This window comes from Lepidochelys kempii, chromosome 2 (assembly GCF_965140265.1).
Source record: "Lepidochelys kempii isolate rLepKem1 chromosome 2, rLepKem1.hap2, whole genome shotgun sequence".
Lineage (NCBI taxonomy): Eukaryota > Metazoa > Chordata > Testudines > Cheloniidae > Lepidochelys > Lepidochelys kempii.
This window is the reverse complement of record NC_133257.1, coordinates 57209006-57234654: the sequence shown is the minus strand read 5'-3', so window position 1 is coordinate 57234654 and position 25649 is coordinate 57209006. Positions and strand designations below refer to the sequence as shown.

At 40.9% G+C, this 25649-nt stretch overlaps 1 protein-coding gene across 5 annotated transcripts in view; it reads right to left on the bottom strand.

Annotated features, from left to right (window-relative positions):
- Positions 1-25649, bottom strand: part of UBE2W (ubiquitin conjugating enzyme E2 W) — a 57077-nt gene that overhangs the window by 9051 nt on the left and 22377 nt on the right. For 2 of the 5 annotated variants that reach the window (XM_073330849.1, XM_073330850.1), the window contains exon 6: positions 21034-23282. The exons of the other annotated variants lie outside the window; for them this stretch is intronic. In XM_073330849.1, coding sequence (XP_073186950.1) covers positions 23269-23282 — 14 coding nt within the window. In that variant the 3' untranslated portion in view covers positions 21034-23268. Of the gene's footprint in view, positions 1-21033; positions 23283-25649 lie in introns of those variants that run through there. 5 annotated transcript variants of the gene reach the window in all.

Below are 25649 nucleotides of genomic sequence, written 5' to 3'. Positions count from 1 at the left end.
GAGTCAACAGTGTGCCCTTGTTGCCAAGAAGGCCAATGGCATTTTGGGATGTATAAGTAGGGGCATTGCCAGCAGATCGAGGGACATGATCGTTCCCCTCTATTTGACATTGGTGAGGCCTCATCTGGAGTACTGTGTCCAGTTTTGGGTCCCACACTACAAGAAGGATGTGGAAAAATTGAAAAGTGTCCAGCAGAGGGCAACAAAAATGATTAGGGGACTGGAACACATGACTTATGAGGAGACGCTGAGGGAACTGGGATTGTTTAGTCTGCGGAAGAGAAGAATGAGGGGGGATTTGATAGCTGCTTTCAACTCCCTGAAAGGGGGTTCCAAAGAGGATGGATCTAGACTGTTCTCAGTGGTAGCAGATGACAGAACAAAAAGCAATGGTCTCAAGTTGCAGTGGGGGAGGTTTAGGTTGGATATTAGGAAAAACTTTTTCACTGGGAGGGTGGTGAAACACCGGAGTGCGTTACCTAGGGAGGTGGTGGAATCTCCTTCCTTAGAAGTTTTTAAGATCAGGCTTGACAAAGCCCTGGCTGGGATGATTTAGTTAGGGATTGGTCCTGCTTTGAGCAGGGGGTTGGACTAGATGACCTCCTGAGGTCCCTTCCAACCCTGATATTCTATGATTCTATGATCTGGTGATTTGTGATAATACCTGGCTTAAAACTGCTTACACCATTGCTGCTCTGTCTCTGCAGCCCAGAGAGACAATGGAGAGACAAAGGGAAAGCTTTTTCCTCATTTTAAAAAGTTCTAGTCTTCCCATTCGCTCTTTTGGTCAGGTGCATCTCCAAGGTGCAATAGGGCCATTTACTAGTTCTTTATATTCCAGTGTTCCTTGATGGCTCATCTGATTTTGATGGTACTTCTGGATGAGGGGGGAGGGGCTTGATTCCCGCACCTGTGTTCACAAGTTCAGAACAAACATTTTCAAAGTTATAAAGCAAAATTTACATATTTTCTTATGGCATGGAATGCAGACATTACAAGGAAAATTAATGTGTGTCAGCTTACAAGCATTCATAGAGTGTAAACACTCAATACATTTTTATAAGATTAATACCAATGTTAAACAAAACTTACAAACAGGTGAATTGGTCTGGTCTCCAGTTTGTTAGTTCTTAGTATATGCTTGCAGCCTGGGGAAGAGCTGACATCTGGCCTGCCAGCACCACAACCATTACATTTTAATGTACACATGACACGAACAGTTATACCATATGTTGTACACAATTGAAAGGCAAGGCCTGGAGAGTAACAAAGAACCCTATGAATATGAAAGAGTGCATTTTACCCAACAATTTGCTGATACAAAAATATTAATACAACTGGGTGCTCTGGATCTAATGCTGTCACAGATACAATATACACATGTATCAAATGTTTCGCGGCCATTATAAATTAATGTTAAATAATACTCATCTACTTTGACAGACATTTTCTGTGCCGTTAGTGCTTCTTATATGTGAACAATTAACAGACTACTGGACAGTCTTTAGTTATAGCATGCTTTTACTGTTTTAGCGTTTTGCTCTTGAGGTCTGGGGTTCAGAATTTAGTCATTCCAGTAAGACCTAGAACATGCTTCCAAGATCTTAATTTTTCAAGAAAGCACACTTCCGATATACATATATATGTTCAACTGAAGTTGTGGCTAGAACCTTCTTTGAAGAAGAACCTGCAGTCCTCCCCTCTCAACACCACAGTACGTGGGTTACACAACAAACATTGTTAAGGTTTTAGTGAGTTTTGTTTGTTTTAATAATCATACAATGTATTCAGTTAAATGTATCAATGAGCAAGTGTCAAATACAAGTATTAACCGTTTTGACTTTTCTTAATTAACACAGCATCAAGCATTTTATTTATACAATATCCAAGTGCACCTATTATTTGAAGTCACTTGGCCTTTTGAGCTCTACTCTCAGGCTTGACAGAAATAGATGTCAATGAATGTTGGTGTTTGTTGATTTGACATGATAAAACCTACAGTGCCTTTCCATTCCCATTAATCAAATTTTAAAACTGTGACAAGGTTTTAAAAGCCCATCATGGAGTGTCCATACATAAACGTATATTGGTCTAATGAGTGAGTCTAGAAAAACACGGTACCTTGATATCACTGATAAGCAGGAGACTGAGGCAACTGCTTATTTCCAACAGCACTATAGCAGGAGATTGCTTGTAATCAGTTTAGTGATCATGTGTTTTTCTTGGCCATACATTTAAAAACATTTACAGTCATAAAAATCAGTTAATAAATTACAAATGTTGATATTAAAATTAAAACAAAGTTGAATCTAGCTGAGTCTGTTCATAATACACCAATGGAAAATGTATCCTTAGTGTTAACATACATCATTATTGCTTATATTTCATAAACAGTTCAGAGAGACAATACTCTGAGACCTGTAAATCTGCTAACGTTAGAAGGAAAAGTTATTTAAATAAAAAAATAGTGGTCTCTAACAAACAATTAAAGGTGGAGAAGGAAAGCCAGGTGTTTGGAATCATGCCTAATTAAAAACTGCAATTATTAAAATAAATCTAAATCATCTCATTAATCTGCTATTTCTTTCAGTTATGGGGGCTGCACAGTAATAACTACGAAATATGATAAAGTGTGAGTGGAAAAGTAGATTTTTGATTTTGGGATGTTTTATACAGTTAACTAAAATATTACTGTGAACAGGATATAGGATGAGAGATGCTTTGACATACTATACATACCATAAGCTGCGTAGTTTACAAGTAAATACACGATCTCTAATACAAGATCTCTTCCAGTTAATTGAGAGAATTTGTTTCTTATATTCCTATGAAAGAGTTGTGAACAGTAAACTTAAAAAATTCTCAACATTGAATTATTTTAAAAGATTCACAACTAAAAGAATGTAAGCTTCCTAACCCAGATGTATGTTACTGTATGTTCAGCTCTTCCTGGTTCTTCCCTAACCTACATTGAATGGAGAAACTGTTATTATGGATCTTGTATCTTAAAAAATATGCAAGTTCCTACCAGGTCTCAATCTCAGTTGCCTAAGAAAATTCAATTTGTACATTTTTTAAAAATATCGTGAGTTACAGAACTATTTAATCCAGGGGTTCTCAAACTGAGGGTCAGGACCCTTCAGGGGGTTCCGAGATTATGACCTGGGGGGTCGTGAGCTGTCAGCCTCCACCCCAAACCCTGCTTCACCTCCAGCATTTATAACAGTGTTAAATATTTTAAAAGTGTTTTTAATTTATAATGGGGGTCGCACTCAGAGGCTTGCTGTATGAAAAGTTTGAGAACCACTGATTTAATCTAACCAAGATGAGCTGATTTTATAGTCACAGGCTTTTATCTACGCTCCTTGTTCTTCAAGTGTATCAAACTTGAGTGGCCTGATGGCTCAAATTCAACACTTCCTTCTGCAGAGTCAAACATTCTACATTTTCTCTTATCACCCATCTACTGAAGTGGTAGAAAACAGTATTTACAAGTGCTGCAATGAAAACATGATGGCCCTGTCTGCCCATAAAAGGTGTACCACTTCAATTATACCTAGTGTAGTTCAACTGTACTGTCTACAGTTATACTGGCATAAAAATGCTTGTAGTGGTATAACTTACTCCCATACAGGCAGGGGAGTAAACTTTGCCAGAGATATTAAAATATCTACTCCTATCTTATTTCAGATCTTATCATCATTTACACTAAGACCACTTGACATCTCTCTGGCTATGAAAAGGGGCCTTTAAAATTAGTGTAAATGTACTTTGAGGTGACAAACTGCCAGAGTGGGGTGAAAGGGCTTTAGGGTATGTCTAAACCAGGAATATTTACTGGTAGAGCTGGATGCTATACAAGCAAAGCACTCCTAGCATGGATGCAGCTTATTATACCAGTAGAGTGCACTTTTACGGATATAGCTTATTCCCATCCACCTCACCCGAGCAAAACATGCTATACTGGGAAAAGTGCAATTTTGCTGGTATAAATTCTCTATGTTAGAGGCTATTGCTGGCATAGCTAAATCAGTTAGAGGTCACACCTTATCACACCCTGATTGAAGTCTAGTGTAGATATAATCAGTGTAAATTAGGAGTTGATTTTTGATTTGTTTTTTTTTTTTTAAAGCCAAAATAGTTATACAGTACAACCCCTAGCATGGGGAGTTATATTGATATAAAGGTGCCTTAGAGTGGTATAACTTATTCCCCTTTCCATATGGGAATAAGCACTTTTATAAAGACATAACTACTCCCCCACTATGGGATTGTGCCTCTTTAATTAAAGCAGTACAACTTGTGTACAGACAAGACCAAGCGTTCATAGAATATTGTTCCTGCTAACATAGGACATGGTGTGCGGAATGTTCAAAGAAATACAAATCCCTTGCATCAGGGGTGATCTCGTTGAGTCGTTTTCTAGAAGTATGAAAGTCCCTTAAGGGCAACTGCACAAGATTTGTCCTACTTAAGTGATAATATTTGAAATGGAATGGTCTTATGATAGATTTCTTTGTCTTGTACAAGACAAAGAATAGTAGGTATTAAACAGGGAGGACTTCTTCATAAAGAGGTGTATTTATTAATGACTCCGGCACTACGGAGCTTTATTTTCTGCAAAGAGCTTCACAAGTTACAAAACATCAGCTGATGATGCTACAGAGTGGATATAGTGATAGAGGCAGCATTATTAAGTTATGCATAGCCTGCACCTACAAGCAGGCTAAGTATGATGAATGAGGAGACCTATGCAAGGATTACTGACTCCCATACACCAAAATCCAAACAGTTCCACTACTGTAAGCCACAGCAATAATGACCTGGGGAGGTCACCTTCTTCTGGAGCATATAGCATGGGCACTTGACACAACTATATAAGTAGATCTCACTTAATCATTTCCTTGCCACTGCACTGGAACACCTCACTCCCTCATATTCTATTATGTGCCACAGGCAGACCCTTGGCTCCTGTGGGCTGTAATACTTCGGTATAATGTCAGCTGTTGGGTTTAGTATGTGGTGCTATCAGTGGCCTGTGATATAGGTCAGATAGATGATTGAGTGGTCCCTTCTGGCATTAAATGCTATGATTTATTGCAATAAGCCCCAACTCCTGAATGAAAATTTTGGATGCTAATAATTTACTACAGCTAAGTCCCTATTTTCTTCACTAAATGGCTGGCCTAAGTTCCACAGCAAGATTTTTGGATGATGTGGTGCTTTAATGTTGCAGACTGGAAATTCTGCAGCAGCTTAAGTTAAGGTTTAAAAGGGAGATTTTTAATGAACACCACACTCAGTACAATAGTCCCCATTACTAATTTTGATATTCAGTTCCATTTTATACTGTCACTACATTTAATTTTCAATATGCAGTTATGGATTGGCTACACTTGTCAATACAGCCACATCCTGAAAGTTAGAGGCTTTGACCCGGGGGGAAGAGAGGAAGAGTTGGAACTTTTGTGATCAGGTGAGTTTGAGGATATGAGGTAAGCACAGTAGTTGGATGTTTTTTGCTAAAATAGCAGCAAAGTAATCCATGTTAGCACTTAAATTGTCACCTTGAGGTTTTGGATTTTTAAAATTTAAGACTAACAGGGGCAACTCTCATCTTTCAGAACTCTTGTTTCAGGTTATCTGCTGGTGCAGAATGATAAACTGTCAGGGTTCCCTCCCCAATCTGAACTCTAGGGTACAGATGTGGGCACTGGCATGAAAGACCCCCTAAGCTTATTTCTACCAGCCTAGGTTAAAACTTCCCCAAGGCACAAATTCTTTGCCCTTGGAGGGTATGCTGCCACCACAAAGTGATTTAACAAAGAATCAGGGAAAGGACCACTTGGAGCTCTTATTCCCCCAAAATATTCCCCCAAGCCCTTACACCCCCTTTCCTGAGGAGGTTTGAGAAAATATCCTAACCAATTGGTTACAAAGTGATCAAGGACCCAAACCCCTGGGTCTTAGGACAATAGAGAAATCAGTCAGGTTCTTAAAAGAAGGATTTTATTTTAGAAAAAGGTAAAAACCACCTCTGTAAAATTAGGATGGAAAATAACTTTACAGGGTAACGAAAGATTCAAAAACACAGCAGAACTTTCTCTAGGCTTAGTTTCAAAGTTACAAAAAATGGGAATAAACCTCCCTCCAGCAAAGGAAAAATTCACAAGCAGAACAAAAGATAATCTAACATGCCTTGCCTGGCTTTTACTTACAATTTTTGTAATATGAGAGACTTTTAGGATGGTTTATAGGAGAAGGAGTTTTCTGACCTGAGGCTTCTCTACTTCCCAAGAAAACACACAAAAACAAAGCCTCTCCTCCCCACCCCCCACAAGATTTGAAAGTATCTTCGTTCCTCATTTGTCCTTTTGGTCAGGTGCCAACCAGGTTATTTGAGCTTCTTAACCCCTTACAGGTAAGGAGGAATTCTAGGCTACCCTGAGCTGTATGGTTATGACAATAACATTGCACTGATTTACATTCAAGATTTTCTTTGCAGATGTAACAGCTTTCTCTCTCTCTCTCTCTCTCTCTCTATATATATATATGCACTCGCAAAGAAAATCTTGAATGTAAACCAGTGCAATGCTGTCATCCTGTGCCAGCAGACAACCTGAAACAAGGGCTCTGAATGATGTGAGCTGTCCTGTTCATCTGAGGTTTATACATGTATAAATAATAAAAAAAATAATAAAAATAAAAAACTTAAGTCTAGAACAGGGGTGGTTATTTTTTGCCAATGTCCAAATTTCTTGGCCAAGGTATAGTCAAGGTCCTGACTCCAAAGTAACATTTTTCACACCGCAATAATGATGATAATAATCAGTAAATAAAAAGGTTTTGTAGTCCATTCAAAAGCAACTGGCGGTCGAGATTTAGCCCACAGTCTGCCTATTGAGTACCTCTGGTCTAGAGCATGATGCTATAGCAAATTTTGTGGCTACAGAATACATGGTATTATAATGTCCAAAATTAGGTAACATGAGACTTGTAAGAGGTATTATGCCATGGTACTACACAGAACAATAGTAAACAAATGCTATTAAGTTATTCCTTTAATAAGGGAAACTTATCTACCTTATCTTTCTGCCTCCCAGAAGGAGAAGAAAAAAAAACAGGATTCTAACTCCTGGATCTGATCCTTTGTGAAAGATTGCAAAACTCCTTTTCTTAAGCTGTTTTGAACCTTCAAGGCCAAGGCAGGAGTAGAGCATGAGTTTGGCCTCTTTTAGCCATTTTAGTGCAGGAGGGGAGGTTGGCAAGTATAAATGCTGCCCTAGCATTTTCAAGTCATCTCCTTCAACTGCACCTGAAGTGAAGCTCCCAGAGAAAAATACCAGTTCAAAATAAACGTAAGATCATAACAGCCTCGAAGAAGAGAAATGAAAAGATTAAAGAGAAATCTGCAAAACAGTAACTTCCAAACTCTGAAGTGAGACATGTAGGCAAGTGGAATCCTGCAAGGTGATATCTTGAAGCAGAATTACAAGGTAGGTAATTTTCCCTTCTCTAGAGAGTCCATATTTGCATGATTCTAAGAGTGAACTCTTAGAAGAAAAGCTTAAAAGGATGTCTCAAAAGATAGAAAGAATAAGGTTGAAACCAGAAGTAAACAAAGCCAATACCAACAGTGTACAAAAAAGGGTTTTAAATATTTTACACTCCCCCTCCAAACTCATTAAGTGCAACGTACAAGCTGTAAAATGAGGTCATAAACAAAACACACCTGTAAAGACTGATCAGCTGAAAATAAGGAATATTGTAAAATTAAACTTTCTAGGAAACAACATCACATGCTTCCATGTAAGGGAAGGCCAAATCCTGGGGCACAGAAGTCAAAGCAGGATTCCCTCCAGGGGGGTCAAATCAAAGCAGAAGTGCTTTGCACATATACATAAAGATGATGTAACTGCTTTGCAAGAGTCTGCAATGGAAACATCCGAGGTATGCCCATTAACAGCCTTACCTCAAACTAAATGCAGTATAATGACCTAGTTTCAGGCCAGCCATATTAAAGCTATGAGATATGCAGTCAGACAACAATCTGTACAAAATCCTTTTAATATTACTCAGCAAATTGTCAAGAAAAAATTTGAACAGGCTTTAGTTCACTCCACTCTATGGAGAAGGGCTGCTCATCATGGACCTGTTGGAATAAGACGACTTGTCTGGATAACAGACTCATTGATGTGCATCTCTGAACTCACATTAGACAGAAGTTTCAGATCAGTCTGTCACTGGGACCTAAAGCTCACTTACTCTGCAAGCTGAAGTCACCGTCACAAGAAAAAATGGTTACTAACTTTTCTGTAACTGTTGTTCGAGATGTGCTGCACATGTCCTTTCCAATGCAGGTATTTGTGCCCCCCAAGCACAGTTGCCAGAAATTTTTCCCTTATTGGTATCCATTGGGTCAGCTCTAGCGCCCTCTGGCATTGCACGCTCTTAACGTCAGTATAAAGGGCCCCACCGGCTCTGCCCTCCTTCAGTTTCTTCTTACCAACCACTTCTGAAGAGGGGACAGAGGATGGGTTTTGGAATGAACATATGCAACACATCTCAAAGAACAGTTACAGAAATGTTAACCACCATTTAATTCTTCGAGTGCTTGCACTTGTCCATTCCAATGTAGGTGACTCACAAGCAGTTCACCCAGAGGCAGGTCTGGAGATCAAATACAGTCTGCAAAGGTGTCTCCACAGACATGCCCAGGAAGGTGGAGAACCAATGCTGCCTGGGCCATGCTGAGTCTATGAGGATGACCTGTGCTCAGTCCTGCTTAATCTTCATCAGAACTTTGTGAATCAGTGGGATAGGCAGGAAAGTGTAGTGCCGGTGCCTTGTCCACGGTAATAGGAACGCATCTCCAAGGGACCCCAGGTGTGGCCCCCGAGGGAGCAAAACCAATGGCATTTCCTGTTGAATCGGGTGGCAAACGGGTCTTTCAGAGGAGTCACCCACCGTCAGAAGATGTCCCTTACAATGTCTGGACAGAGACCACTTGTGGTGAGAAGAGAAAGACCTGCTGAGGTGATCTACTAGCTGGTTCCGAGCCCCAGGAAGGTAGGATCCTTCGAGTGTGATGTCATGATCGATGCATAGTTATCACAGGAAGATTACTTCCTGACATGGAGGAAAGAACATGTACCACCCTGCCTGTTTACATAGAACATGGCCATCGTATTGTCGATAAGGACTGAAATAGATTTGCCAGTCAAGTGGGATAGAAACATCTGGTATGCTAGACGTACTACCCTGAGTTCCTGGACATTGAGTGTACAGGAAGAGTTCATCTTGGGTCCACAGGCCTTAGGTTCTGATGGGGCCCAAGTGGGCTCCCCAGCTGAGGTCTGATGCATTGCATACTAGAGGCAGGGATGGGTGAGGTCTCAAGGCTACTCCTGTGCATACCACGTGTCTGTCCAGCCACCACTACAGTGAGATTAGGATCTGCCAGGACCATAAGAACTGAGTCCAGAAGATGCCAAGAGGGAGAGTAGACTGTGGCTAGCCAGGCTTGTAGAGGTCTGAGTTGTAGCCTTGAGTGTTGTACTACATATGTGCACAATGCCGTGAGGCCCAGGAGGCTCAGGCACTTTTGTGTGGTCATGATCTTTGGAGAGATTTTATCATGGACGCAATCACGAGGAACCAGTTGGGTGGAAGTAGAGATCTCACTTACACCAAGTCCAGTACTGTCTAGTACTAGTACTATGAACTCTATCATTTGGACGGGGATCAGAGTGAACTTCTGAAAATTCAGTAAGTCCAATGCATTGAAGGTTGATTGTATGAGCTGGATGTCGGCCTCTACTTGAGCTCTGGACCGGCTCCTGATCAGCCAGTCATCGAGATATGGGAACACATGGACCCCCTCTTTTCCTTAGGAAGGCTGCTACTACCGCCATACATTTCATGAAACCTTGCAAGGTGGCTGACAGGCTGAATGGGAGCACCGTGAATTGATAGTGACTTTGGTTCACTATGAACCTCAGGAAACATCTGTAGCCAAGGAAGATCAAAATATGGAAGTAAGCGTCCTTTAGATCAAGGGCGGCAGAGCAATCCCCGGGATCCAGTGAGGGAATGATGAAGGCCAAGGAGACCAAGTGGAACTTCAGGTTCTTGAGATACTGGTTGAGACCACAGGAGGGAAGTGGGAAGGTGAGGTGGACAGGAATTGGATGATGTAACCTAGTGTTGAGGACCCATCAGTCTGAAGTAATCTGGGTCCAGGCATCCAGGAAATAGTAAAGGCGGTTGGAAAACACGGGGGGTAGCAGGATCCAACATAGCAGGGATTGTGATGTCACCCTTGAGTGTCTCATCAAAACAAATGTTTTGACAACCCAGGGAATCTGGAAACTGGCTGTGTAGGGCCTGTCGAGGATGACTGAGGTGGTGGCCTGTGCCTAAACCCTCTGTTCCTTCTTCTCTGTTGATCCTGCGTGATTGTTTGAGGGAAGTAACAGGTGGACTACTGCGGTCTATATCGTTTCTTTGTAGTTGCCAGTATGTAGAGCCCATAGGATTTCAAAGTTGCCTTGGAATCCTTAAGGCTCTGCTGCCTAGCATCCGTCTGTTTTGAGAAGAGCGACGATCCCTCAAAATGGAAGATCCTAGATGGTGTGCCCCGGGGATTGCAACCAGGAGGTCCCATGCATCATCACCACTGATCTGGCTGCGGAGTCATAGGCGTCCACGGCTGCTTGTAGGGAAGCTCAGGCTACAGTTTTCCCTTCCTCAGTAAGGGAGGAAAACTCCTGTCTGGAGTCCTGGGGGAGTAGGTGCTTGAATTTAAGCAACAACTCCCACATATTAAAGTCATAGCGCTCCAGGAGGACCTGCTGGTTTGCTATCTGAAGTTGCAGGCCCCCTGAAGAGTAGGCCTCGAGTCCAAATCTTGGATCATATTAAAGAAGTTCTGTATTAAAATCACAAATGAGTTTGATTCCCCATAGTTTAAATTCCAGGATATTACTAATTAAGAGGTCTCTTGGTTTTTGGTACTGTTTCTCTCCCTCTATGTGTGAAACTTGTAAGCTGCTAATTGAGTTAGTACATTCTAAGACAGATTCTGTTCTCAAAGCAGTTTTGTAACAACCACTCAGACAGAGAGAGACTCAAAGCAATACCCTGTAACAACAGAAACAGCACCCAGAGTCTCCCCGCCCTTTTGTTGTATTAACAATTGAGATTAAAATAGAGATAGAGGATGTATGTGGATGGATGTTTGGTGTGGATAATAAACTGAATGATCAGGGAAGTGCCAGCCTAAGAATCCAGTGTCCATCAGCTAAAAAAGCCGTCAAGTGGAAATAACCAGAGGACCCCCAGAGGGCAGACTGGAATCCACCCAACAGCCCCAAGAATGGGAGAACCAAAGAACAAGATAACATCTAGCAGCACGGAGCCGTCAGGAATGTGCTATCTGCTGATTGATTCAGCAACAGCATGATGAAGCAATTCCCATAGACTGGCATAGGAAGAAATTCCTATAAAAATGGACTCTAGAAAGTGAGAACTTTGTGGGGTCTGATTCTGCAAACCAACTTCCAGGAGCATCAGATGAGCATCTAACAAGGCCCTGCTCCCTCCTCATGTCCAGGCCACCTGGCCAGTGGCTTGGCATGAGCAACTCTAGGGCTGGTAACTATGATAACAACCTTGCAGAACCTGTGTGTGTGTGTGTGTGTGTGTATATGAATGAATGTGTGAATAAATATGAAATTGAATGGAATGTTATAGCTATAACTAACTGCTTACTATGATTCTTTCTGTATTCACAGTAAATGTGGTATTTCGCCTTTTCCCCTTTAATAAGATCCTGCTGGTTTTTGTTTTTATTGGTACAACACAAAGAGGTTCAGGTTTTTAGGGTCCTTTGGCTTGGGCATAGAGCTCAGTTGTCCCTGGCGCTCTCACTCACTAGCCACTGCAACCAACAATGATCCGGGGAGAGGGGGGGTAAAGAGGAACTCCTTAGTCAGAACCAGATATTTACACCCTCAGCATTTTGCCATTGCTGGAAGGGAAGCGGGGGTTTGACACAGGGTCTTAAGGTCCATGATGGCATTGTGTAGTGGCAGAGCCACTCTGGATAGACCCTCTGGTAACAGAATATCCAGAAGGTCATGTGTCCTCCTTAATCACCTCCGCTTGGACCCCTAGGTTTGAAGCTACCTGCTTCAGTAGGTCCTGATACACCTTATGGTCGTCTGGAGGTGGAGAGGCTCCAGGTGCCAGTGCCTCATCTGGAGAGGACAACAAGGAGGCTAGAACCAGATGGGGAGCCTCAGTTGGTGCCTCGCCATGAGCAGGAGCCTGTGAGTCGTCTTTTTGGGGTTTGAAGCCCCATGTTTGGTACTGGAGTCCGGTTCTAGGGTGCCTTTACATGGTACTGGGAGTGCTCTAGCCTCCAAGACAACCAAATCAGATAGTCTTAAAAGGATCCCTTCAAATGGTGGAAATCCCCATGGGCTCCAAAAAGGGCACTAGATGATGGTTGGGCCACAGGGGTACTGTGGCCTGGCCCCCCGGAGGTGCCAACAAGCTCAGTGCCATAATAGAGTGGGAGCAGTCAGAGGAGCAGTGTGGTCGACTGCTTTGATGGTGGGAATACGGTTCCCCCTCCAATTCCTATGAGGACAAAGAGGTGCGTTGCAGAGACCAGAGCGGTGCCGTGCCACTGGGTGCCAGAGAAGGTCACGTAGGGGACATTGAGGCTGTCAGCACAGGTGTCCCCTTGGACAGCTGATGAGCTGCTGGCACCAATTCCCTGTCATTTGGGGCCACCAGTTGTGCCGAGTCCTGATCCTCCAGGGAGCCCAGTACTGGCAGGGTCATAAGATTTCTTGCAGCCACAAAAGCTTTTGGGGTCAATGAGACTGAAAATTGACGACTATGCTAGTCTTGAATGGGCACTGTAGAACACTGCAGTGCTGGGGCTATGGGGACCTGGCGATGCTGCTCTGGGGATGAAGAGCAGCCTGACAAGGGTCTTGCTCTCTGTCCCCTCTGCCACCAGAGACTGGCTCTTCTCTTGCTGTTTGCGGTGTTTCTTCTTAGTCACCAGCGAAGATGATTGGTGCTGAGGGACTCTTGTTGATGGAGGAGCACTCTGAACCAAAGATGAGGTGCTCAGTGCCAAGTCCGAGCATGGCCGAAGTCTGGTCTTAAGGCTGCCTTCATGAGGAGGACCCTCAGGCAAGTAGCATGGTCCTTCTAGATCCGGGGCTTGAATTCTTTACAAATTTGACAGCGGTCTTTCCAATGAGCTTCCCTGAAGCACTTGAGGCAGCACTTGGGTTGTTCAAAAGGTACAGACTTGCTGCATGAAGCACACGGCTTAAACCCTGGCAACCGAGGCACATCAGCACCAGGACAAAGAAAAACTCTATCTAACAGCAGGAGAATGTCTCCTGTTGACTCAGCGCGGTGCAGACACTACTGTAAATTGACCAGTTACATAACTGAAGTAGTGTAGCTTAGGTCGACTTACAGCCTTAGTGTAGACCAGCCCTTAATGTAAGTTTTCAAGTCTGTATGGGGGGTTTGGCTTGACACATGAAGAAGGTGCAGAAACCTCAGCCTATCTTCAGTTAGTCTGTAATAGGGATTAAACAGCTGACAAACGTACCTGGACTCAGTCAGTCTTAGATTCTGAGAAATGAAGCTGGCCAAGCAGTTTTTGTGCATGGTAAATTAAAGGGTCCATTTGGGTCTAATAACACCATACCACAAATCTTTTCTTCTTGGTACTATAGATCCTTCTGGTAGTTTCTAGGACATAAAGAGAACATGAACCAACTATCCAAACATGATGCCAATGAATCTCTATTCTGTCAAGAACCAAGCTAACAGAGAGGCCTCCTGGGATGGGATAAAAGAAAGGTGCCATGGTCCTGAGAGACTCAGCCTGATGAGATCAGCAAGAGTTCAAAACCCTATGTCTGGGACAGTATGGGGTTACAATTAGGATCAAACTTTAGTCTCTCCTGAGCTTTGCCAGAACCTTTGCTAGCTGGGGGACAAGTGAAAAGGCATACAGAAGCCTCCTCTTGCTAATTTGGTCTTTACTCATTGCCAACAAACCTTGAACTAAGTAAGGTCCCTCATTGGGGGATGATCTGATCTTCCACTTGCTGATCCAGAGATCCTTTCCAAAAATCCATTATGGATCAATAGTGTGTGCAACAGAACTCTCCTGTCAGGCATACAGCTATTACAAATGTCTTGTGGGTTAGAGCCTTCCTGACCCATCTGAACCAGAAACATCTTTTGAGATCTGCAAAGATTCTTAGAGCATACAGGACCAAACTAATCTTCAGAAGTGTAGAATTGCTGTTCCTGGAGAAACCACATAGCTTGGATATGGAGTCCTTCCACATGGCTTTCTTATCCCAGGCTGGACACATCTGTGGTCACTGTCATTTGGATAAGTAGTGTTTGGAAGTACATTACTACCAGACTCTCCCTCAACTGCATCCAGGCCAGGGAGGCCCAGAAGTCATTGTTACTCAGATGTGATGGAAGAATCCCTCTGTTGCTGCTTCTGCTGGGACCATAAGATCATGTTGCAAACATGTTATAGGTAGTACAAAAAAGTTGCAGCCTCAAGGCCCAACATTCATAGTACGGTCCAAGGTGTCAGTTACTAGCTTATGTTTTTTCTGTAGACTACAAATGTCTTGGATCCTATCCTGAAGCAGGAAGGCTTTGAATCATTCTGTGTCTAGCAGACATATACTTCAAAATGTCTGCTGGAGACAAATTAGGACTTTGGGTATTTTATCAGCCTTAGTGACTCCTACATGCTGTTTAGCTTGACCTCCTGTATAAGGCCACAGAACTTCCCCAAAATAATTCCTAGAGCAAATCTTTTAGAAAAAACACCCAATCTTGACTGAAAGAGTGTCAGTGATGGAGAATCCACCACTATTCTTGGTAAGTTGTTCAACAGTTAACACCTTATTTCCAGTCTGAATTTGTCTAGCTTCAACAACTTCCAGCCATTGGATTGTGTTATACATTTCTCTGCTAAATTGAAGAGCCCATTACTCAATATTTGTTCACCATAATGGTACTCAGATTGTAATCAAGTCACCCTTTACCCTTCTCTTTGTTAGGCTAAACAGAGTTCCTTGAGTCTATCACTATAAAGGCATATTTTCTAATCCTTGAATAATTCTCATGGCTCTTCTCTGAACCCTCTCCAATTTATATACATCCTTCTTGAATTGTGGACACCAGAACTGAATACAGTATTCCAGCAGGGGTTGCACCAGAACCAAATACATAGGTTAAATAAACTTCTACTGAAGATTCCCAATTATGCATCCAAGGATTGAATTAGTCCTTTTGGCCACTACGTCACACAGGGAGCTCATTTTCAGCTGATTATCCACCAGGACTCCCACATCTTTTTCAGAGTCATTGCTTCCCAGGATAGAGTCCCTCATTCTATAAGCTGGGACTATGTTCTTTGCTCCTAGATGCATACATTTAGATTTAGCCATACTAAAATGCATATTGTTTCCTTGAACTCAGCTTTCCAAGTGATCCAGTGGCCTGTCTTCATTATTTACCACTCCCCCAATTTATGTCATCTATTTTCTTCCAGGTTATTAATAAAAATATTAAATAACGTAGAGCCAAGAACTGATTCCTGCAGGACCCTATCAGAAACAAACTCATTCGATAATGAACACACCTATTTGATGACATGGTTTGATTAAAGCAGGATCCTTGATGAACCAGTTGTCCAAGTACAAGAACATGTGCACTTCCAGCTTGCACATGTACCAAACATCTTGTGAAGACATATGAATGGCTCCAAAAACATTGAATCGGTAGTGCTGTTCCCCGGTGAAAAATGTAAGATAGTTGCCAACCACTAGAACGAGGTGGGCAAACTATGGCCCAAGGTACAGTCCTGCCTGGCCCCTGAGCTCCCAGCCGGGGAGGCTAGCCCTCGGCCCCTCCCCTGCTGTCCCCTCTCATCCGCAGGAATGCTGCTGTGCAGGCAGCGCGGCTTGCACCCGCCCACCTCCCAGGCTTTCAGATAAGCCTGTCCTGCCACTCTGAGCAGCATGGTAAGGGTAAGGATAACGGTACGGGGGTGCTGGATAAGGGGCAGGAGGCACTAGGGGTCAGTCAGGGGACAGGAAGATGGGGCGGAGGTTTGGGGGGAGGGCGCGCGGTCAGGAGACAGGGAACGGGGGGGTTGGGTAGGGGGTGGGATCTGGGGGACAGTTAGGGACAGGGGTCCTGGGGGGGGTTGGATAAGCGTATGGTCCCGGGGGGGGGGGGCACCTGTCAGGGGGTGGGGGTGTGGACAGGGGTTGGGGCAGTCAGAGAACAAGGAGCAGGGGGGGTTGGATACAGTTGAGGTCCCGGGGGCGTGGTTAGGGGCGGGGGGTCCTGGGAGGGGGTGGTCAGGGGACAGTCAGGGGGCAGAAAGTGGGAGGGGGCGCATAGGCGGAGGGGCCAGGCTGTTTGGGGAGGCACAGCCTTCCCTACCTGGCCCTTCATACTGTTTCACAACCCTGATGTGGCCCTTGGGCCAAAAAGTTTGTCCATTTCTGCATTAGAAGTATACCTGAGTCCAAAGTCCAGAGCCAGTCACTTTACCAGAGTCAGGATGAAAACCAAACACTTCTTGGACCTGGTATTGAATCAGTTCCCTAAGAGGTGATGAGTCAGAGCCTTCTCATCTTCTAATAGAAAATATCAGGGGGGAAAAAAAGCACTCTACACCTTTGAACGAGATCCCTGAGAGAGGAGACTAGACAGAGTGTGGCCTGTGTCTCATTTGCCCTTTGCAAAGAGGTCTTCACCTGCTCCCTAAACAAGTTCTCTCTGATGTCAAGTTGATCCTTGAGTTTGCTCTGGTCCACCCCAGATGCTTGCAATCAAGCAGACCTGCTGGCATCAACCCCCAAGACAGCAACACATATCACTGTTACCTGCTTTAAAGAATATCCATACCAGGCCATGACTGTGGCCTCAAAAACTAGTTAGTTCATCACACTTCCCATGGGGAAGAGAATCTACCAGACTTGAGCCTTTTTTGCTCCACCTGACCTGTGGCCATGAAGGCTGGCAGTCTATGACATGAAGAATTGCAATCATGGACTGGCCAATACTTCATTGAAATGACTCCTAACATTGCAGCTCAGAAAGTGCTCTTGGACTTCCCTCTAGACATAGTGCCTTCATCAAACTATCAGGAGATCCCACGCAGCACCCTTTAGAAGGATATACTTCTTCTGAACCACAACATTTATGCAAGGAGTCTGCCACACATTCATCATCAGCCAGATGAAAGGGCACAACAATGCTACTTGACCGAAGATTCCTGGGCCAAGTAATTCATTTGTGCCAGAAACTGTTTAATAGAAAATCAGCCATCTGTGGGCACCAGCACTGAGACTAGAACTTCCTGCACTAGAATGCCAAGACTCAGGGAACAAGTTTCAACTCAGCGCAAAAAGTGCTTCAACTTCACCAATACAGGACAACGGAATGAACAAGGCTGATATTGTTGACTTTGTGACAACCTGACGGAAGACCAAGAGTGACTGAGACAGAAACAGTATACATGGAATCACCATCCTCCTCTCCACTTTTAGGACATGAACACAGTAGGAGAAAAACAGAGACCTTGCTATGGAGCTGCGAGCAGTCTGAGGCTTAAACAGCTTGGGGGCTGCCAGCTCTTTCAGCACCTTCAGACTTAGCCTTTTTGTACGGAAGATCTGTCTCATCCGATGAGCTAGAGCTTAGTATCAGTGACTTCGCACACCAGGTTCTAAGAGCTTCAGGAAACCTTCGGAGATGAAGCCACCTCTCTGGGCTTAGTAGGGAAGCTCGGTTTGCACCAACACAGACTCACAGGATTCAGTCTTGGCCAACTCTGACTTCCAATTTGATGGGTTTTCCCCTCCCAGCACTAAGGCCAGCCTTTTGCTGGACTAACAGGAATCTGCCTAGAGGCACTGCCCACATTTCTTGTGCTCAGGGCAATAGTTGCAGATGTATCTTATACCCCTTCACATTGTGATTGACTTGACCGTGTGGCAAATATGATTGCCAGTCTTGGACATTGTTCTAATGCACTGACGAGGTTTGAAGGTGCTGGATAGACATTCTCCCTCCACCGATATCATATCTGAAATAAAAGGGGTAGGTGGGAAAGTACTGCGTCAAAGAAAGCAGCAGATCAGACAACACAAGCAGCAAGCCCAGTTAAGCATGGAACAGTAAGATATCAAGATGCCCAACTTTGGTATCAGACACCTAAACTCAAGACAGCAGTGCACAGAGAATATTGGCAGCAATGCCAAGATGCCGGCCAATTCCCCCTTCCCATCTCCCCGAGAAATTGTCATGGTTTATCTGGGTCCCAGCATTCCTTCAACCATCCCAGCTCATGGGGGAACACTGGGATCCAGTGAACAGCTGGAGTAAGGTGCAGTCTCCCAGAGAACTCTTTCACCTACTGAAGTCAAGAATGAACCAACTATCTTTTGGAGGACAACATATACATACGACTCCATCGTACGTTGTCTCCATGATGGCTGTATCCTTTTTGAGTGTCCTGAGATAGGTCATTCTTTGCCCTCCATGCCTTCTCTTCCCTCCAAATAGAATCCAATTTAAGATGTACCTTGTGCTTCTACCATAGGGTAGCCTAATGAAATGACCAAACCACATCACCATCTACATCCAATCATTGAGCCCACAGTCTGCTAACTCTTGCAGTGCAGCACTTCCACATTGATTACACAATCTCTCCAATGAATTTACAATATTATTCTTAAACAACACCAGTGGAGTGCATTCAGCTTCCTTTTGTGTACTTTCACCATCTGCCACATTTCTGAGGTGTACACTAGTGCTGGAAGGACAATAGAGTTGTACAATCTCATTTTAGTGTGTAGATACTCTTACTCTTCCAGATGTTTAACAAATAGGAAAATGATCCACTGCCTTAACCAATTCTTGCCTTCACTAACAAAGGGAATTGTTTTCCAAGGGAGCAGTTTCACAATGTTTATTTTCAAATTACAGTGTTTTAAAATAATCTTGACCTATACGTTTATTTAAAAAAAGGAATACAACATAAAAAGCTCTAAAGATGTTTAATCCACTATGGAAAATTAAACTAAAAATGCCCAATAATCTGATGAATATCCTTTAGAATACAGAATAGAGGATCATAACGGGAAGGAAAATAAAATGATGAAAAATATGTAAGCACAGAATATACAGTACTGCTATTGAAAAAAATCAAAATTAAAATATAGCAGCAGTAGCCAAACATTTTAAAATTTGTGACACTGAATTATTTATTTTGAGAGTTTAAAGCACATAATATCTTTAATCTCTTACAGTTTTACAAAGATATCCAAAATTCCATTCCCTTAAAATTCCCATTGTAGGAGTTGTGGAAACATTAGGCTGCCACACGATTACATATCAACAACTAAATGTACATACATATCAACCAAAGTCACTCTTCTCCTCCCATTGCTCAGTTTAATTAACTTTTGATCCTTACAAAAATGAGTTGTAGGAAAAGGGAGTTCAGCTGTCATTTGGTTTCTGTTATAGAACATACAGTAAAGGTCACTTTAATGTACACTCATCTCAAATTTTAACTATGTTGTTCTAGATTTTAAGAAAAGATAGATAAACACCAAAAAAATCTAAAATAATATGTCATCACCAATCACAAATATTGAAAAGACCTTACTTTTTACAGAACTCGTTTTTGGATACTAAGAGTTTTCCCTTTTCCTCTGAAGTGGAAGATGAGTTTTCAATTTGTTCAAACTATGAACAAATTTATTGATGTGATGCAATATGTCTTCCCAGAACAGTCCAAAAATGTACTCTGAAGTAATATAATCTCTCTTCCCACAAAGCAAACAAAAGAGTCTACAATATTCCTGCTCCCCATTCAGTATTTAAAGTGCTTGCCAAAAGGACACCAAAACAATTACATAAGTGTATATAAATATCAACACAAACTAAAAAATAGCCCCAAAGCAGCATGATAATCTAGTGGGTATTCTCCCTTCCATATTAAAGTATTCAAATGTAAAGAAAGTATTTCCTTAGGCCTTTGCAATATATAGTTGAGGAGGAGAAGGTTAAGCACAACAGTGTTATATAAACTCATCTCGATTTCCATTGCATCATTTTGCAATCACTCTGACAGCTGTGTCAGACAGCTAAATGAAGTACGGGAAATGCTTCTGTACTTCACCATGTAGGGGTCACACTTATTTCCATTCAAGGGCACTGATCTATTTTAAAAATAAGTATTTATTGTGTTATGGTATAAACACACCAAACAGAAAACAAATGTATAAACAATCTGAATATTGATATAAAAGCAAAGCAAGGTAGTTTGGAGCAAATTCTGTTGCCACTTCATATGAGGAACTCCCACTGACAGACAAGAGTTCAACACACAGGGCAAAATTCACCCATGGGGAGGGCCAACACCACTTACACCTAATGTAAACTCTATTTTGAGACAGCACAGCACTATCAGAGTAATTTCACTATTTTCAGGACGTAAGTGATGCACAGGCTTTGTGCTGGTCCTCTCTACAGGGTGAATTTTATTTATCAAACAGCAACAGCACTCAGAATCCACGACAGTTAACTTGTTATACTTTCTCTTCTAATATACCTTGCTTTTTTGGTTTTAAATAAGAATATCCATGTTACTTTAACACGGTTTTCATATTTTCTTTTGTTTTAAAACAGCAGCATAAATGAGGCCAGCTATTTGATTATTTACTTATTCATCTCTATGTTAATCCATACAATGGTGCTGATAGGTGAATCAAAGTATAATGCTAAACACTACAGCATGTATCTTTGATAAGATGCAGTGCATTATAAAGCTTCTTCAAACCATTATATTGTATTATCACAATCCACAGTATGAAAACAATTACATCAATCTTTGACATGATGCACTGTAATAATTCTTTCAGAGGCATTAAGTTGTGTCACAGTACCATTTCTTTACTGTGGATTAGCAAGTGAATATTTGACATGATCCATTATGTGAACCAGCTGTAGGAAGAGAAATACATGGAATTTTGCAAGATACATCAATCAAGTCAATCAGTAATACAGAGCAAGTAAGTTAATAAGAAATAGATTAAATATTCATAAAAAGTTACTGCTCATGCATAGTAACAGTTTGCAGATACTAATAACTGGATCGTTATGATTAACTTACATCTGTAAATTCATGCTAAATACAGGTTAGTTATAATTAGGAGCACAACTGTTTCAATTCTGAAAGTGATTTTTGGCTCTTAACAGAAACTGACAGATTTTTTCCCCCCTTTAAAAAAAAGTGTTTATTGTGAAAGTATATGTACACCAAATTTATATTCACAACTACTTTTTACTGTTGAGTTTTAAAGGCCAAAAAGGGTTTCTAATATAATAGAAAAGATAGTAGAGTAGCCCTACTTTACTGATAATATCCATAATTCAATGGCTGTACAAAGCTGATCCATTTGATTTCTACCCACCCTGAGTTCACCATTTACACTTTTTAAAATTTATATTTTAAACATTAGATAACATACAGAAGTATGTACAAGGCTATACAATTTGTCGATTATACAGCAGTAAAAAAATATTTGAATATTTTTGGCCAATTTTTTAGTTCTATTTTGTTTTTTTAAGTTTAGCTGTTTCTGGTTCTTATTTTAAAAATAAAGTAAATGGTTATTTGATTTAGACATTTGTTTATTGACTACATTTTTTTTTAAGGAGTCAACAATAAGGCAACAGTAAAAACAGCATTGTTATAGAAATGTTGCATATGTGTAAAGGTAGTAAGTTTATAAAAGACATCAGTGTTTTCTAAAAAGACATCCTAGTTGTAGTATCATAAAATTACACAGTGGTGAGAACAATTACCTATTTTTCAACAATTATTTCTCTGTAGAAAAAAGTTAATCTAGCTGTAATTAAAGTTTTGTGAAGAAAAAGCTGGAAAAAAATTGTTATGCCTGTAGGACAAGCAAGTTAAGAAAATATACTTTTGTCTAAACTTAAATAAAAAGGTCCACACTTTTGTGTCAAAACATTAAGCCTCTGTCAAAAATGTATTTCTTTCTTTATAGTACAGGATTAAAGACAAGATGATGCTTACAAGGTAAAGAAATAATTTACAAGAAAATATATTCTGACAAAGCTTTTCAATCAAAATATTGTTTTGTAACATTCAAACATGACATACAACAACAAAAACAGCAACAAACAAAAATGTTATATGGATTGTTTTCAAACACATAAATAAATGAAATATTGTGTAGGCAGTAGGGCTCATGCTGATGGCTAGCAGGAAGTAACAGTGTGCAATCTACATGGAAAAAAGTTCTAATGTACAAATTACAGGCCCAATTGTGGACTGCAGCAAATTTAATTATATCACTGCCATTTTCTTGTATCTCCAAAAGTAAGTCTTGATTAAGCCACTCATACCCAATTATTACTCATATCTTTGCTTTAGAGATATGAGTAACTACCATACAAAAAAGGTATTTTTATTTCACCATAGGGATAACATTGTACCTCTCTCCCAATGTCACTTGAAAGCCTTCCATGTCAAAACAATTTGACAGCAGATAAACAATTTAATAAATATGATCTTATTACAGTCCTTTAGCGAAGCATGTTAATTATGCTGCTAGTTTTGCGATCACATGGCACAGAATCCAAATATAAAAGAATGGGATGGTTTCAAAGTAATGTTGGATCCCTTGCTTATAATCCCAAAATATCAAAAACTTTCCATAAGCCCTACCATCCAATTAATTTATTTTGCAGCAGGATCAAAACTTTTCTTGGTATAACATCCATTGCCGGCAATGGATGCCATAAAACTGCCAAGGAGTTCAACTGTTATTGCACAATACATGAAGACCTGGATTTCTGCCAAAAGCTTAAAAATAAAAATAAATGGAATTTTTCTGACATTTCCAGACACCTGCATTAATACTGTATGACTAATAAAAGCATGTCAAGTTGCATGGACTGAACCAGCGATCAACATGCGCCCAGAATGCACACTAGTAAGAATGCAGTCAAAGGAAGTAGTCTTCATTGTCTATAGGTCACTTCCAGTCAAAGGTTAAAGTTCAAAGACTGAATGATCAAAGTGCTCATTTTCTCAGTAGGACAATCTTCTGCTTGGAGGATCACAAAGTGGTGACATCAACAGGTGTCATCTTTAAAACAAAAAAAGATTTATGGAAAACAAATATACATTCAAATCCCAATTTTCTGAGAGGTACAGATGCAGAAGCAACTCCTAGCATATATGTTACCACATAGGTGAAAGTACAACAAATGTCTAACACTGCTGTTTTAAGGAAATTGAATTCAGATTACAAAGCAAGATAAAAAACTATAAAAAACTTTGCCCAGTGATACATAGTGACTTTAGGAAAAATGTGTTTATCAAAATTATGATTGATTAATGTTGGTATATGCTAATCTCATTACAAAAGACCGTTATTTTTCACATTAAATATTTTGTATTCAATATTTAATGATCCAGACAATCCATTGTAAACCTGAAATTAAAAATCTGTTTCTTCTCAGCATTTTGCCCCTTCACTGTACACACTACGCATCTTAGTTTTGATGCTTTGAGCTTTTGATGACTAAGAAATGCTCTTGAGAGATTAAAGAAATACACAGACTTTGCAAATAGAAGAAAAAATACTAGGGAGGCCACATTTTGAGCAAATCATACTGTCACCTACAACTGAGTTCAAACTACACAAGATTTTTCACCATTTATTTGAAAAAAGTTATTTGACAAGCTGGATTACTCAAGAAGTGGCTTCCTGACCAATATAGGCAAGATATATTACAAAGTTACGTACAGTTGTATGAGAAGGTGGTAAGCATAAACTTCAATACAAGCATGCATCCGACGAAGTCAGTATTCACCCACAAAAGCTTATGCTCCAATACGTCTGTTAGTCTATAAGGTGCCACAGGACTCTTTGCCACTTCAACAGAAGGGGAGAAGATTGCTATTCCCTGCCACAAATGAGTGTGTCTTAGGAACCACCACAAAAACTGTAGTTGGTGTAATAAAGTTGACATTGTAAACCTAAAGTCTTTCACATACATTGAATTGATGGGAAAAAATTCTATGTAATTGCTCCCACACAATTCCCTAGTAAAACACAATATTAATGGCAACACACTAACTTTCAGATGTGTTTCTTGTTTCCGAATATTCCAAAAGTCGTTGGAAGACTTTCAATATGTCCACAAAAATGGTCTAAGTTATAGACAGTTGAATAAATTAAGCTTGGATCTGTCTCAGAGGATATGTCTACATGTCAATATAACAGCTGTGGCTGGCCTGTGTCACCTGACTTGGGCTCAGCCTGTGGGCTTTGGGATCCAGCAAGATGGGATGGTCCCAGAGCCCAAACTCCAGCTTGAGCCCAAATGCCTACATTGCAGTGTTATAGTCCTCCAAGCCAAGTGAACTGACATGGGCCAGCCACTGATGTTTTACTGCAGTGTAGACATACTCTAAAGCACACGGGGAGGAAAACCCATTCATACTCTAAGGGAAATGCCAGTTTTGTCAGGCTTTTTTTCCCCTCCCATAGTTCCCAATGCTACTGCAGCTATTTCTGCCTTTTAAAATCTCTTCCAAATCTCATCTTACAGTGGAGTTATTCACCATTTTTTAGAGAACTGTGTAATGAAATGTCTTATTCAAATATATATGTCAAATAATGTTAGAGAAATGAATGTTATAAATGTAGTATTACAAGAATAAGAATATATAAAGGAATTTTGGCTTTTTGAATGCGTTTCTACTGATGCAGCATTTCAGAACTCAGCTGAAACTGCTTCAAGGTTGTGTAAACCGTGACACTTGGGTTCTGTGTCTTATTTGTGAAACTTTTGGTCTATGTAAATAGCAAGATGAAACAGAGTGACAAGAGGGCTCCAGGTGTGGCCCCTGCAACAAGACAAGCTAACAAGTAAAAGCTCAAGGCCATAAAAATAGATCAGTAAGAAGGATAACTGCTATTGTAAGGTAAGAACTGGATAGAGCCAAAGGTGGTGACAGCAGAGATTAGATAGAAGTAGACAGATAAAAGTAAATTTTAGCAGGATAATGCAAAAATGTATTAGTTCAGGTTAGTTATTGTGATTTATGCATGAGAATATTTTAATTATATAGGTACACAGATGAGGTAACTTGGTAAACAGAGTCTGCACAACGTTATCAAACAAGGGATACAAGATAAGTGATTAACAACAAGAGAGTGGAGAAGACACGGGGAAAACATACCAGAGATCTGAAAAGAGTCTCTGTCCTCAGGAGAGGTAATCTGGCCATTTACTTTTCTTGCCTTATCTGTTTTTGCATGTATATCTAATTCTGAGGTGAGAATAGTATTGTCTTAAAATGTACATAATAAAGGCTACAAGAAACTGTTTAAGCCTAAATAAAAAAATGAGTGTTGACCTTATCAATATTTCTGTACACACTAAACTTAAAAAAAGTTTATATTTTAAATTAAATATACTCCCCACTCCATCCTGATGGCAAG